Source organism: Felis catus, chromosome E2 (genome assembly GCF_018350175.1).
Source record: "Felis catus isolate Fca126 chromosome E2, F.catus_Fca126_mat1.0, whole genome shotgun sequence".
NCBI lineage: Eukaryota > Metazoa > Chordata > Mammalia > Carnivora > Felidae > Felis > Felis catus.
Window position 1 is genome coordinate 60641503 of NC_058382.1, and position 14933 is coordinate 60656435.

The following is a 14933-nucleotide window of genomic DNA, read 5'->3' on the forward strand; positions in this document are numbered from 1 at the left end:
GCGCGCCGCCTGGGCCAACCAGCGCGGGGCGCGGCCGGGGCGGGGCTGCGGGGCGGGGCTGCGGGGCCACGCCCAGGACAGGTGCGCGGGCCGCGGGGGAGGGAGCGCGTGGCCGCCGTGTCCTCCCCACGGGACTGCCCTGGCGCGCGCCGCGAGTCACACCGACCCCTGGGGCCTGGCGCACCCACTCGCCGTGGACTAAAGGGCGGAGGTCAGGGCTGGGTGGAAGCCGCGCCGGGCTCCAGTCCGCACGGCGGTGGAGGCGCGCGCAGAGCCCTTGCCGCAGCTGGGTACACTCGCCCCACCTCCTGCTCAAACCCGCAACGGTAGGATTGGTGAGCACGAGCCCTGAACTCCACAGCCGACCCAGCTGACCGGCCAGAGTGGTGCCGGGGGCGGGGGTCCCCCGGCCTGGGGGCGAGAGGCCTTTCCCAGGGGAAGAAGGCTGGGGAGGGCTCCTTCCCTCCCGGGACAGCGCTCCAGGAGGTGGCCCAAGCTTCCAGGAGGCTCATTTGGCGGGGAGAAAGGACACAGCCTGGAATTCTGGGATTGCAAGGGGTTCCGACCCACGGTCATGGGAAGTTTAGTCAAAGAGGGGGAAGTGCGTGCGCTCTGCCCAGTCTATGACCCTGGGCAGCCATGTCCCTCCTGTGCGGCAATGACGCGTTCGAGCCACGTCCGAGTGTACGCTCCCTTTCGGTGTGGACGCTTCAGGAGTTCAGGGGTCAGACAGGGCATTCCCTGGGCGAGTGGACGCAGCACCGAGCCTGTCCCCGACAGCTGTGGGGCCTTTCCATGGCTGTGTGCTGGCCGGCCTGCCTGCCTGCCTGGCAGTGCCATTGAGGTCCAGGTGCCATGTGACTGTGGGCTTGGGCGAGGTGAAGTTGATGGGGACCTCTGGAGGAGCGGAGGGACAGGGCCGTGTCACACAGTGTCTTAGGTCCTTACAGTTTTGCAGATGAGAAAATGGAGGCTCTGAGAAGTCAGGAAGCGGGGGCATGGGGACCCAGGCCCACATTGCCAGTCACACACGAGACATGTGCCCCCCTGTCTGCTGCTGGGTGAGAGCATGGGAGGGCAGGTGGTGTGCGGACGGAAGGCACGCGTCTCTCCTGTGGGCCACAGCCTGGCACCGTGCTGGTGTGTGTGTGGATTTCAGAGGACACGTGGCTGCGTTCTGCTTATTCACCTGTTCCGTGGCCTCGCAAGCTTTCTATTTATACCTTCTCTTCCTTCTTTCCCCTTCCAGACATAGATAAGGCTTGCAGATACCTGGGCCAGCCCTTCACCCACACTGTCCCTCCTCACCGGGTCACCCACTGTGTGGCCACCAGCCAAGATGCCCTCCCTCATCCCCAGAGAGCTACTCACACTATTTAGGGAAACTGGCGTGTTCCTAATCTCATCCCGGAAATGCCTCTGGGATCCCAAGGGTCCTTGGAACAGCTTTGGGGGACGGGTTGCAATAGTAAGTGACCCCACCCACTTGTCAGCCCTCCTTGGGGTCATGCACACTCACTGGCTGGGACTCACAGTGTTGTGTCTGGGCTGGACCCAAGGAGGACCCACAGAGGAGGACCTCAGTGTCCACACCTGTGCAGTGCTGGAGAGGGGCGTAGCTGTCCCCACTCATTCTTGCTTCCCGTCCTTCTGTCCTCATCCTGGCCGCCTTACCTCCCAGTGAAGCCTCACATCCGCCCACCCACCCACGCACTCCCCACTGGCCTCCCAGAACTGCCCCTCTTGCAACCAGAGCAGGACTTGCAAGGACCAAAGCCCTCTCTTTCCTGAAGAAATCACTGTGCTCTTCCCTTGACACCTAGGACCTTGGGGATGACAGCTGGCCCAGAGCCAGGCTGTCGGCCCCGCCCACCTGCCTGAGCAGCAGCTTCCAATTAGGGTAGGCACTTCCAGGGCCACAGATTTTACAATTCTTCTTAGTCTCCTTGTATGCGTGTGTTCTGTACTCTTTGCCTTCCAAAGAATAATTCAGTAGTGGTTGACTCCACGTATGTATCTCCATTGCGAGCTCACATTGTAGCTGATTTGGTTTCACGACCCAGTTCGGAGGGCCCCGCACCCTGTCAGACTGCACCCCGCGAGGGGGGCCAGGTGGGAGCCAGCCCGTGCTCCTGCACAGTGCCTGCCTGTGGCACGTGCGCGGTGGACTCCCGCGGTGCTTGTTGGAGTAGATGGAAAAGCACCGAGAACCCCCCAAAGAGTGCGGCCCCTGGCACGCCCATCCCTGGGGGTTGGAGGAGGGTTAGCGTCCGTGCCCTCGGGTGCCATCAGGTGCACGAAGCCCAAGCCCCAGGGACCAAAACTCTCTGAGCGCTGCTTGCGGCGGGACCTCACCGCTGGGGCTCGGGACAGATGGCCCCTCGCCCTGGGAGCACCAGCCCCTGCATCAGTGCATGGAGCGTTCTTTGGGGGGGGGGCGTGGCTGGGACATCCTGACCTGGGGCAGCCTCACAGCCACCCAAGCTCATGGCCTTGTGGAAACTCAGACCGAACGCTCAACCTCCCAACGTCTGGTTGGATCGGTGACCAACCGATGGAACCAGCGAAGGGGGACTCACAACTAGTTTTGAGGCCTGATTGTTAAAGCTGGTGGTGGTTCTTAACCTGGGGTCCGGTGGACACATCCCCTGTGAGATGAGGGCACTGAGGGGGGATGCTGTCCCTTCCCACACAGCTTATAGGACACGCAGTAGAGTCCTCGACGCCTTGGGGCATGCCGGAGGATTGGGTGCTGGGAGGGGTCCTAGGGGCTGGGGCGGAAGGATGGAAATGAGTGGGGGGCCGAGCAGGGGTGCACGTGCGGGCTGGGCTGTGTCCTCACAGCCCGTGTGTGTGCGTGTGTGTGCACACGTGTCTGTGAGGCCCCAGGAGCTGTTCCCGTGTGACACAGGCATCGGGCATCAGCAGGGTGCCGAGGGCCTCAAGGGGAGCAGTCCGTGGGGTCCTCAGCAGGGTTCCCAGCTCTGCCCCCCCCCCACCTTCTCTCTGAGGTTCTTGTCTGTCCGCAGGCTGGATCCAGCCCCTCGTCCCAGCAGGTTGTTGGGACGTGGGCGGTCCTCTGTCACAGGGAGGGTCTGGACCCCTGCCCCCCACCCCCCAAGCATCCACACGTCGGCAGGCCACCAGGGGCAGAGGCCAGTGAGGGTGGCCTGTCCTCGGAGGCCCTCAGGAGGGACGTTGCGGGCAGCTCAAACCTTCACTGCGACTTGCACCGAAGGCACCAAGCCCCACGGGCCGGACATGCTGGGGGCGCCCAGAGGAGCCTGCCGGGTCCCAGGTCCCAGGCTCCCTGGATCAGGCTTTCTGGAAGCCAACAGCTGCAGGGCCTGGAGTCACTTCCAGGCACGGCCCGAAGGAGCCAGCAGTGGGTCTTTGGGGGCCGAAGCGCCGCCTTCTGCTGGTCTGGCACACTGGCCGCTGTGTCCAGCACGACGCCTCTCTGGGCGAGGTCAGGGCAGGGGGCCCAGCTCTCCAGGGTGCTCGGCACCCTGGGACCAGGTGGTGGCTACGGCACTCTCTGGAACTCCGGGAGGCCGCCGAGGACAGGCGTGAGAAGAGTGACAGGGCTACAAGTCCCCGCTATGTGCAGGCGATGCTCATCCTGTCTGGGCCCGCACTGGAGACCGGCCGACCGACGCCGTGGGCGCAGTGCTTGGGCCATCGGCTCCCGCGAGGCCCGGATGAGAAGTGCGCCAGTTCCTGGGAGTGCCTTCCCGCGGGCTGCCTTCCTGACAGAGAAGGTCGTAGGTCCAGAGACGCTTTCTAGGCCACGGGGTGCGCTGGGGAACGTGCACCATGAAGGCGCGGGGGCGCCCCGGGCCTGGGGCTGCCTCCCTCTGTGTGGCAGTGGTGGAGATACACTCCGGGGGCGGTCGGCCCTTGCGCTGATCAGGGTGGGAGGGAGACCATGACTTCCAGGAACTCTTGGCCTGAAGCGTGTGTGTGGCGCGAAAGCCCCGGGGGCCTGGCGGGACAGCCCCGCCGCACGTGGGATTCACGCAAAGTACAAGGGAGGCCAATCGTGCTGTGGACTTAAGCCGGAGCGTCCCCTCCCCGACACCGTGGGGTCTGCTGACACGTGTTCCTGTGTCCCGCGTGCCCTGTTAGGGTTCACTCTGATGCTCCCCCCTGGGCAGACTATCCTGGACATGAGTCCCTTGGTCGGTGGTGTATTCTCTCTGGTCCCATGTGGCCTGGGCCTGGGGTGGAGGGGGTTGAGAGGCCACGTGTGGACGCTGTCCTGTGGCTCCTGCGGCTGCGCGGAGGGGGCACAGCTCCACAGGTGTCCTCGGGTGGAGGCAGGGACTCGTCACCACACCTGCTCCCTGGAACCGGCATCCTTGGCCAGTGGGGTCAAAGAGGGAAGGGTGGGGCTGGAGGCTCCTAACAGAGGAGCTAGGGGGTGGCCAGCCTGTCACCACTCTCCTGCCGAGTGACCGTTGTGGAGGCTCGTGTGCCTGGCCCTGCTATGGCTCCAAGCTCGGGAGACCCACCTTCTTAGAAGAACAACCCAGAACCCAGCCCTGCCTGGGGAGGCAGCCTGGAAACAGCCAGGGAGAGGGAGGCAGGAGTGTGGCCGCACACCGACCACCAGCTGCCAGGACACTGGCCAGCAGGTGGTATTTGTCGGCTTTCAAAGGCCCGAGTGACGTGGGGGACAGCAGGAGCCCGTGGCACCAATGGTGGCCCTGAGCACCGTCTCTGGGTGAACATTTCACGTTTGAAGATTTTATTTTTAAATCATCTCTACACCCAACATGGGGCTCGAACTCATGACCCTGAGATCAAGAGTCACGTGCTCCACCGACCGAGTCAGCCAGGCACCCCTTGTTCACATTTAAACGGCTCCTTCTGCCCTCTAGTCACCGAATGACGCTCTGGGGCCGAGAGCACCAGGCAAGACCAGGGAAGCCACCGAGTGGCAGGAGCCAGCCGTGGGGACGGTGGCTGCTGATCAAGGGCCTCCCAGAGACCCCGTGCCAGCCGCTGTGGCCACGTCCGGGCCTCAGAGCTAGCCTCAATGAGACCAGCGTGCCGGCCTCAGGGGACTGCATCTCACAACAAGGAAGGAGGTGAGAGCCACCCGCGCCTAGGGTTGCCTACGTTTGTCACGGGGGACCAGACGTGGTTCAAGAACGAGCACGTGTCTGGGACAGGCCGAAACAGGCTGGTGAGCGAGCACCTTGGGGTGAGGGAAGCCTGGGGAGGGGCCTGGAGCAGGTGCCCTGAGCGGAGCTGTGTGGGGACACACACACCCCTGCAGACCTTAAACAAGGGTGCACACCAGCCCCCACCCCACCGTTAATGCTCCCAGATGAACCCACAGATCGAGGTTGCTATAGATGCTTTGAAACGTTTTATTTACGTTTTTTTTTAAAAGAGCAATAATTTATGCCGTGAACCGAAAAGAGTGAGATGGCGTCTTCCAGCCCCGCCTGTCGTCCCCTGGGGTGGCCTACACGGTCCGTGGTCCGCTTGGGAAGGTGACAGCGGGGCCGAGGCCAGGACCCTGGCAGGAGGAGGCCTGCACTGTGAGCAGCCAGGGGGGCACTGGGGGCTTCTTCCTGGCGACTATGAAAGGGACCCTGGCCACCGTGGTCCTGCGCGCACCCCAGCAAAGCCCCGCGGCCGCGCTAGGGCTCCGAGGTCTGCCCGCCTCTTTCCCTCCCCTGCACTGACCCCACCACTGTTTATTTTTGATTGCTTTTTTTTTAAAAAATATAATTCTGTAAATGTTCCATAAAAATACTATTGCCCCTGGTCAAACGCGGGATTGCGGTTTGTAGAGTAGCTGTTCTATAAAATGTGAAAAGGTTCTCACACTGGGTGACGTAGAAAAAGGCCAGAATCTCCAGGTATCACAAAAGCCAGTACCGTGCGCGCAAAGGGAAAGCGCTGCCAGATGCCGGCCAGGGCTCCCCTCCCGCGCTTCCCGTGCGGCGGCCAGGCCTGCGGGACGCAGCGTGGGCAGGACGGGTCTCCGTGCGTACGGGGAGGACATCATGGCTTTGAGACAGACAGACAGACAGTCGACTGCTCCCAGGCCCAACGAGCCGGCCCTACCAGGGCCACCTGCTCAGCTCGAAGCACCGAAGAAACCAGCAATGCCCGGCCAGGAGCACTGGTGGCCGCCCCGTGAGGACGCGGCCCGGCGGGCTCGGGGGGCCGCCCCTCCTGCGACAACGGAGGCCCCGCCTGGTCCCCGAGGCGCACTCCCACTCCCACGCAGGCGCTGGGCCTCAGGGAGCCTGCACGGCCCCGTCCCCCGAGGCGGGAGGGCTCAGGTCCCGGGGCTGGGCTGTGCCTTCAGTTCTCGGAGAGAGACAGGGCCAGGGCCGCCTGGAAGGCCGCTTCCTCATCGATGCTGTAGTCCTGCAAGACAGGAAGTGAAGACGGGGGTGCAGCAGTGGCCTCTCGGGGCCCCAGACGGGACAGCCACATCCAGAGTCGCGGAGTCACTCTACTGACAGCCCCGAGGGATGTCAAAGTATTGCCCAGCATGGGACCCACATCTGGCTTCCCAACGTTCTTTACAGGGACACCTGACTCGGACACCTGGCTGGGACGCTGGGCTGGGACGCTGGGCGCAGGCGGGTCTGTGGGAGGTGTGAGCTCCTCCTCCTCAGACACAGGTACCAGGGTTCTGAACTGAGCAGAGGGGCAGGGCATGTCCGGGGCCCCTGGCCATTAGGACGGGGTGACAGGGCTGAAAGCAAGTAGCCCCAACGGCTGGGGTGCTGGAGGGTCTGCAGGCCGCGTGGTGGGAGGGGGGGGTGGGGGGGTGGGGGGAGTGGGACAAGGTTTCTGAAACGCCACAGGTGGGAGAGGGAGGGACAAGGCCCCCCCCCCCCCCCCCCCCCCCGCACGTCTTCTCCAGGCACCAGGAGGGAAGCCTGTCCCCTCCCACAGGCACTCTTAGTCCCCAGCCCACCACCATGCAAAGCCTGAGAAGAGGGCTGATGGGCCCAGTGGGGGGTGGGGTGACCAAGCAGAACAAAAGGAGGCCCTGGCGGGACTGCTCAGTGCAGCTCGAGCCCCCAGGCCCTCCAGGGGCCACACATAGGTGGCCCCCGCCCCCAGAAGTCGTGCCCAGCTTCCTCCAAGCTGCTGCCTCAGGCAGGGGCACGGCGGCGAGCTGGGTAAGAATGCAGGCAGGGGTCCAGGGGCGGGGCAGGGCGAGAATGGGGCGGGGCCGCGGGCAGGGGCCAGGGCGAGGCTGGGTGAGAATGGGGCGGGGCCGCGGGCAGGGGGCCAGGGGCGGAGCTGGGTGAGAATTGGGGGGGGCCTGCGGGCAGGGGCCAGGGGCGGGGCTGGGTTGGAATGGGGCGGGGCCGCGGGCAGGGGACAAGAGCTGGGCTGGGCACCTACCACAAAGGTGTCGTAGGAGAACTTGTGCCGGTGTAGCAGGTGCTGCAGGAAGTTGGCGCTCTTGTAGCTGGGGTCCCCCCAGGGCATGGCCGAGCAGATGGGGCACACCTGGAACAGAGGGCCCTACTGAGGCAGCGCTCGGGCGGGAGCAGCCCCCTCCCTGGGTCCCGGGGGGGGGGGGGGGTTCCACCCACCACGCGGTTGGGGTCGCTGCGATGGTTGTCCACACAGTGCTTCAGCAGCTCCTGCTGGTCCAGGTTTCGGGCGCCACAGTAGGGGCAAGTGAAGGTGGACCTGTTGGGGACGGCGCTGGGGCGGTGCGGGGAGGTGAGTGGGGGCCACTCCCATTGCCCTCCTGGGCCCTGCCCACCCCTGGGCACCTCACCCGGCATCCCCCTCCCCAGACTCTGGGTCCCCTCCCTTCGCTCAATGTGGCTATGCCCCTGGGAGGGCATCTGTCCAACCCTGGCCTTTCTGGGGATGGCATTCCCCTGCTGGGAGGTGATTTGTGAGCCTGCGTGGCCCCTCCACAGAAGGGACACAACAGCCTCTTCTACCTCCTCAAGGGACAGCAACATGGGCCAGGAGCTGCCCCCACAAGGGACAGGGGCTCTGAGCACTTGGAGCAGGGTGCTTACCTGGGGATGGGCTGGGATGTGGGCACCACGGGGACGAATTTGGGGCAGTTGGCCATTTGCTCCTGGACCTTCATGCAGGAGGAAACGTGCACCCTCATCTTGGCCAGCGTCACCTAGGAAGAGGGAGGCAGAGGAGAGGGTCGGGGTCAGGCTCCAGAGGCTGGGAGGACAGTGAGCAAGCAGGCCAGTCCCTGCCCCCGATGCTCGTGGCCCAGCAGTGCTGTGTAAGCAGCGAGAGGCTTCATTTAGGGGCCTGGTGTCTCTGCTGGAGAAGAGACACAGAGTCAGGACACCCCCCCCCCCCCCCCCAGCAGGCGCTCACGGCTTCAAGCCATCCGGCCACCAGCCACCAGTCAGGAACACACCTCAGCTGGGATCCCTTGGGGGCTGCAGAGGGGCGGGGGCAGTCCTGGAGGAAACCGGAAGAGCGTTTATTTGGGGAAAACTGCCCTCATGACGGAGACCGATGAACAGCGTTCTCTCATAGACAAACGTGATAGAACTCCTTACCAGACTGCACCGAACCCAGCCACAGCACAGTCTCCTCAGCCAGGCCCAGGTCACACACTCTGGCCAATGGGGGACACCCGGCTCAGGGCAGGGAAAAGGGGCCTCGGTGGGGATCGAGCGAATGACCGCAGAAAAGGAATAAGCACGGCACCGGTAAAAGCCGCCAATCGTGACCCGTCGTCAAGGCCCAAAGGCCGGGAGCAAAGGTTCCACAAATGGAAAGCTCGCTCACAGGACCGAGGGAGCAGCGAGGAGGGTGTGAGCACCCACCCCTGGGCCGGCATCCCACCCAGCTGTCCAGGGTAACAGGAGAAGGGCCTCCAACGGCAGCCTGGCTCCCAGCTCTGCTCGGGCCGCCCCCGTGGCCTGCGTGCGTGGACACATTTGAGAACACGGGGGCGAAGGGCAGGGCCACTGCACACTGCAAACGATGGGAGGGCCCTGCCTGCTCTCTCTCGGAGGGGGGGAGAAGGCCTACCTGCCAGGGAAGAGGCCAAGGAGCCTCACTGCAGAACCCAGGGTGGCCGCCGCGCGCCCAGACCCTGACCTTTAGAACAAAGCAACCAGGGGCTGCTTTTTGTTGTGGTAAGTCGGTACAACCTGCCGAGCTGAGAGATTAAAGTCAAAACCCGTTCCTGGGGTTGGGCCGCTGAAAAGGCAGGCCAGGGTGGGTGACAAAGGCCACCGAGTGCCCCCCAGGGCTGGGGCGTTCAGTACTAGAGATGCTCCCTTCCATTAGGCCTGGGGCCCCGCCCCCCGGCCTGCACTTCCCCAAATCAGCCACACGACCGCGGAAGACCCGGGGCCAGGCAGCAGGGGGTGGGGAGAGAGGTGGGGGGATGTGGCCAGCCCCGGCGGAAGTGAGTGGTGCTGGGGGGGAGGGGCGGAGCAGTCCAGCCCAGTTCCTCTCTGTGGGAGAGTGGAGCCAGAGCCCGCAACCGCCCCGCCCCGGGAAGGCCCTGGGGGGTTGGGAGGGGGGTACCTTCTTGTTGCAGCCCCTGCAGGGCGCCTTGTAGGATGAGAGCTGCTTCTCCACGTGGGCAGCCTTGTCCACCTTCTTGGGGTCGAACGGCAGGCGGCACAGCGGGCACAGCGGGGACGGGACCTGCAGGCACGGCTGGAGGCACTCCCCGCAGAACCTGCAGCGGCAGGGGACACGGGCCTGAGCGCGCAGGGCAGCTCCCCTCTGCCGTCAGCGGCGCGTTTCTGGCGACGGTCACTTCTGTTCCTAAATCCTACTGACCCGACGGCTGCCCTCTGGCTAAAAAATGAGCCCAGGTCCCCTCCCAGCTGTGGGCTTCTGGGGCCCGCCGCCATACCCAGGATGCCGGTGCAGCAGTGGCCGTGGCTCCCCAGGACCCGTGCTGGCCCCGGGGCACCGCGCCCAGCAAAAGCCCCAGCCGCGGTGGGAGAGCTCAGCCATGTGGTGACAGCGCCTCAGCTGCTCTGGGGACGCGGGGGGCAGTGCAGAGGGCCCTGGAGACACTCCACCCACAAAATTCTCAGGAGTGAGATCATGAAAAGTTCCGGGAGAGGAAACCGCAGGGCTCCAAGGGCCAAGACTCATTGGACGAGGCAGGGCCAAAGCTGTCCAGGTTGAGTGTCACCAGCCGTGGGACGGTGCCTGAGCATGGCGACAGAGGGGCCTTGCTTAGGCTCTTGACTGCTGAGCAGGGATCCTCACGGCCCTGGGCACGCACTCAGGCACCCGAGGCTCTTTGCAGCCCTGAGCTCTGGCACTGTCCTGGAGATGCCACATCACGAGGACAGCCAGGGGACACAGATGTGCTTGGGCCACGGCAGCAAGCCCTCGCGCCCCCCACGCCCCCTCAGTGCTGCCTGTCACTCAGGCAGTGGGAACGCCGGGCTGGAAGACAGCCAGGGGGGCAGCAAGAAGGAACTCGATCGCAGGACCACGTCGGTCCCGCTTCTTAGGAAGCGCCGCGGGGACCGCTGAGCCGTGATGCTGACCTAGGATGTGCAGATGCCGACACAGAGCCGCCACAGCCCCAGGGGAGTGAGCGCTCAGCCCCGAGACGAGACGGGGCCAGGCCCACACCCACGAGAAACACTGCAGGGCATCAGGGTGAGGCCAGCTGTCCTCTCACCTGTGTGCACCCTGCAGGCGGGGTGGGAGGGACACGGGAGGAGAGGGCTCCCCTGGGTATAGACCACTCCGCCGAGCTAAGCGGTCAGCCTTCTCCCACCTCGTTCCCAGGAAAAGGCAGCTGAGGACTCCTGCCGCCCAGGGCTGGGCCGTCCTCCCACACGCTGGCATCTGGGGCGCCCCCCACCCCAGCTCATCAGCATCTGTACTCACACTGTATGTGAGAAGGCCCGGCTCGGCCTGAGGCCAAGAAAATCCCCAGCAGCCTTTTCCCCACAGCACCCGCCCGTCCCTTACCTCACCCGGTGCGCACTCCCCAGGCACCCCTGGCAGGCGTGTAACCAGGCGCCCACCCGCCCAGAGCCGGCGCGCTCACCGCCTCAAGGGTCTGCTCAGCCTAATGGCCGAGGGAGGCCGCCCTCTGCACCCAGTCACTGGAGGAGAGCCCAGCTGCCATCCCAGTGGGGGCCACGGCAGCATCGCCACGAGAGCCACGAGGTGGAAACAAGCCATGTTGTCCGTGGGTGATGGACACACAGACGTGTGAAGGTGAAGGAACCCAGGACGAGTGAAGGACTGGAGGACGCCGCCCCGGAGTGAGCCTCGGAATCACCACGCTCGGGACGTGTGGTGTATGATTCCGTTTGCGTGAAAAGTCCAGAACAGACCCACCCGTCACCCGTAGGCAGAATGTAGACTGGTGGTTTCTGGGGCGGGGGCGCCAGGGTCTGGTTGCTAACAGGGGTGAGGCTTCTTCCTGGGGAGACAGCAGGGATCGAGGGCTGACGGGAGAGGACTGCTCAACACCGCACACTCCAGGCAGCCCTGAACTGTGCACATGAGACTGAATGTCAACAAAGCTGTGAAAACACGCGTAGAAGGCAAGGCCACGGGAGCACTCGGGACGAGCCATGACCACGTCGTCAGTGGAAGGCAGGGTCCAGGGCAGGCCTGAGGGCCACGACTCCGGCGAGAGATGCACAGGCTGTGTGAAGGGCACCTCTGTGCCAGCGGGAGGAGGCGGGGAAGCTCGGGTGTCTCGAGAAGGCACGTGGACCCCGCCTGAACCCGGCCGCTCTCTGTGATCGGCCCGCGGCCAGGTGTCCACACTGACTGTGGTGTGCTGAGCGGCGACAGGCAGTGCCCGCCTCTTCCAAGGAGGTTCTGCCCGCACGTGCCCAAGGGGCCGGTGCCAAGGGGCTTGTCCGCGGACAGAGCCAGCCGAGGGGTCTGCTCTCCCACACCAGACCCGCGGGCCCAACTGGAGAAGCCACACGGCCGGCACATGGACTCCAGCGGCACCTGCGATGTGTCACTCCCGCCCCAGCCTCCCGCACGCGCTGGTGTGCCAGGATAGGCCAGTGTCTCAGGGGCCCAAGAAGGCAAGCAGGCCGGGCCCTCAGGCACCCGGAGCTGTCCTGAGTGGCAGAGCCCAGCTTCCACAGCCTTTTCAGATGGTGTCGATGGCTCACGTCGTGGTCCCCACGTGCAGACCCGGGTAAGCACAGGCTCGCTGACAGCCAGGCAGGGACTCTGGGACTCTGCCCAGAGAAGCCTGCTCGCTGGTCTGGGTGCCGATGGGCAGGGGGCTGTAAGGCTCAGCAGTCCCCAGGGTCTCTAAGGTCACTGCTCTAAGAGCACTGGTTGGGGGAGGGGGCGTGGCTAAGAGGCCAGCCCAGGCCTGACTGCCTGGGCACAAACCCTGGCTTTGCCGTGACACTTGGGAACGCGGTCTCTTGTACCAAAGAAAGAATGACAGCACCTACCCCAAGAGGCCATGGCACACAGAGTACTCAAGTCTATCATTCCCTGTGTCCACCCTTAAGAGTCAGTGTTCTGCTTTTTCTAAGACCTGTGCGCATGGGCTGCTGGTGAGGACACTGAGGTGGAAGGACCGACGGACAGCGCTGGTAAGAGAATGAAAGGCGGCCAGAGGCCAGAGGGAGCCCGGGGCTGAGCTACCCAAACAGATACAGGCTGTCAGGGGACGGCATCAGAGGGTAATAAACAGCCACGGGGCTTCTGGTTCCAGATGTGACTTACTGTCCAGGATGTCCCTGGGGCATGAGAAATAACCAGCTCCCTCTGGGGCTCCTGGGGGGTTCTTGGGAGCTCTGCCACAGGCCTCACCGAGGGCCTCGTGACCGAGAGCCCCCACCGTGCCCTCTCCTCTTCTGTCCGGTGCTGCCCACACACGGCCGCTCTCACCATCAGAACCTGTTTTGCGGAGGCAGACTGTTTACAGTTAGGTAGCTGTGCGGAAGAGATAACCAGACCAGCAGGTCTTTTTTAAGGTGAAGCGTGAGCCTTTGAACCTGTGTTTATCTGCACATGTGCCTCCACGACACCAGAGAAGCAGCTGAAGAAAAGTCAGAGACAGAACAGCCAAGAACACGAGCCAGCAGGGAGAGCTAGGGAGGAAGTCTTTTACGAAGAAACTGTGGAAGAGGCTCTGGCGGGACCACCTTAGACCTAGGAGAGAGAGCTCAGATTCTGCCAAGAAGAACACGGGTCGGGGAGGGGGTTATAGGAGATGACGCTTCCACAGCAATCCTGTATAGGGCTGGATTCTAAAGACCACATTTTAAGAAAAGACTTACTTAGACACAAAGAGAGAGAACACAGATTTGTGCCCACCAGGAGACTGGAATGCTGTGGCCCAGGGCTGGGTAAGTGCTGGTGCCAGGGGGATGAAATCCAAAGACCAGGAGAGGCTTTCTAAAGCTGGTCCCAGGAGAAGCCTTACCGTTCTCTCAATCATGGACTAAAAAAATGCAGAACACATCTTAAAACACCCACCAGTGCTTACAAGAAAGGAGTCCTGTCCAGAGGCTGCCTCCGACAAAATGTCACAACTGGCATGAGAAAGTGAGGCCCGGTGCCCTTCTCCCCAAGTTGGCCGTGCTCTCCTGATGCGGACAGGTGCCCATGCTGCCTGAGGGGGGGGGTAGGGCGGATCGTGAAGGCTTTCTGGATCCTGAAACTGTCCCCGGGTGATGAGCAGGCACACACGTGCCCCGCAGTTCCAGCTCCATCTTCGTGTCAGCAGCCTCCCAAGTTGGCTACCGTTGGTTACAAAATGCTCCAGGGGAACCTATGAGCCCGGTGCACCTCCGCCCAGCCCCCCGGGGTGAAAGCCCCGCCTGCTGCCAACCAAGCCCTCCCGACCCGCTCCCCGCCCAGCTAATTTCACTCAAGAGCTGTTCTATTCAGCCAGGAGAGAGTCGCAGAGTAGACCCTGATCTCGGCTCCCTTCCAACAAGGCTGGCAGCTCCGAGAAGACTTGAGCGCAGCTCTCAGCTGGGAGGAGAGCCACATCCTCAGGTTTCTGTTGGTGAAACACCCTGCAGGAGCCCACTGTAGGCCCTGGTGCAGTCGGAAACCCTGGTCGCCCAGGACGGCCTGGCTGCTCAATGACGGTTAAGATTCAAGTTCTCCATCAAAACAAAAGAAAACATCACAGGAGTCCAAACAAGCCCCTCTCCTAACTTTAGGGTAGTCCTGTCCTCTGCACTCAAGACAAGCAGACAGCGGGTCCGAAAAGGAGTTGGTAACAGAAACCACAAGACATTTATTTACAAATGCCAACCCCGGTCTCCGGTGGACCGGATCTAAGGCGACTGGCGCAGAGGTCGCCCTCCGTCCTCCGAGGACCCAGATAGGTCCGCGCGAGCCGTCAGCAGACCCCAGGGGCCCCGGGACCGGGCAGGGCTGCAGGTCGCCCAGTGCGCCGACCGGGTGGTCGGGTCGCCCGGGACTGGCGAGCAGGAGGCTGGGCCGGGGCGAACCCGGACGGCGCTGCGCAGGGAGCCCCGCGCCCCCGCCCGAGCCCTCCGCGCGCCTGGCTCCCGGGCTGCGCCCGGCGGCCGCGGGCCTCGGGCCCCTTCCGGGGCGGGCGCGGATCCCCTCCCCGCAGCGGCGTCCCGGCCCCGCGGCCTCCCGGAGGCCGGCGCACTCACGTGTGGCCGCAGCTGCCGATGGCCACAGGCCGGTGGTACACCTCCAGGCAGATCGGGCAGCTGTACTGCGCCTCCAGGCCGCTGTCACCGCCCGCCGGCCCGCCCGGCGGCTGCCGCTGCTGAGCCGAAGCCACCAGGCTGCGGAACATCGCCATCCCGGGGCCAGGCCTGCCGCCGCCGCTGCCCCTGTTCCGGCCCGGCCCGGCCAGCTCGGAGCGTCACGGCCGCGACGGCGCCGCGCTGACGTCATCAGGGCAGCGCCCCGCCCCGGGCCCGCTCGTCAAGACCGCGGCGCCGCGGTGCTGGCGCCGTCAGCGCGCGCTCCGCCCC

At 64.3% G+C, this 14933-nt stretch overlaps 1 protein-coding gene across 4 annotated transcripts; it reads right to left on the bottom strand.

The window, feature by feature from the left end:
• Positions 1-5364: 5364 nt before the first annotated feature.
• Positions 5365-14830, bottom strand: RNF166 (ring finger protein 166). Of its 4 annotated transcripts, none has more exons than XM_023244905.2 (6): positions 14604-14830; positions 9520-9676; positions 8028-8140; positions 7584-7698; positions 7390-7497; positions 5365-6393 (listed from the first exon to the last, which is right to left on the bottom strand). In XM_023244905.2, exons 1-6 carry the CDS (start codon positions 14756-14758, stop codon positions 6328-6330), a joined length of 714 nt encoding a protein of 237 aa, XP_023100673.2. In that variant the 5' UTR covers positions 14759-14830; the 3' UTR covers positions 5365-6327. The 4 variants fall into 4 exon arrangements, with proteins under 4 accessions (XP_023100673.2, XP_044902530.1, XP_044902531.1 ...); XM_045046595.1 differs by lacking the exon at positions 14604-14830 and adding an exon at positions 9857-13792; XM_045046596.1 differs by lacking the exons at positions 9520-9676; positions 14604-14830 and adding an exon at positions 9016-9505.
• Positions 14831-14933: the final 103 nt, after the last annotated feature.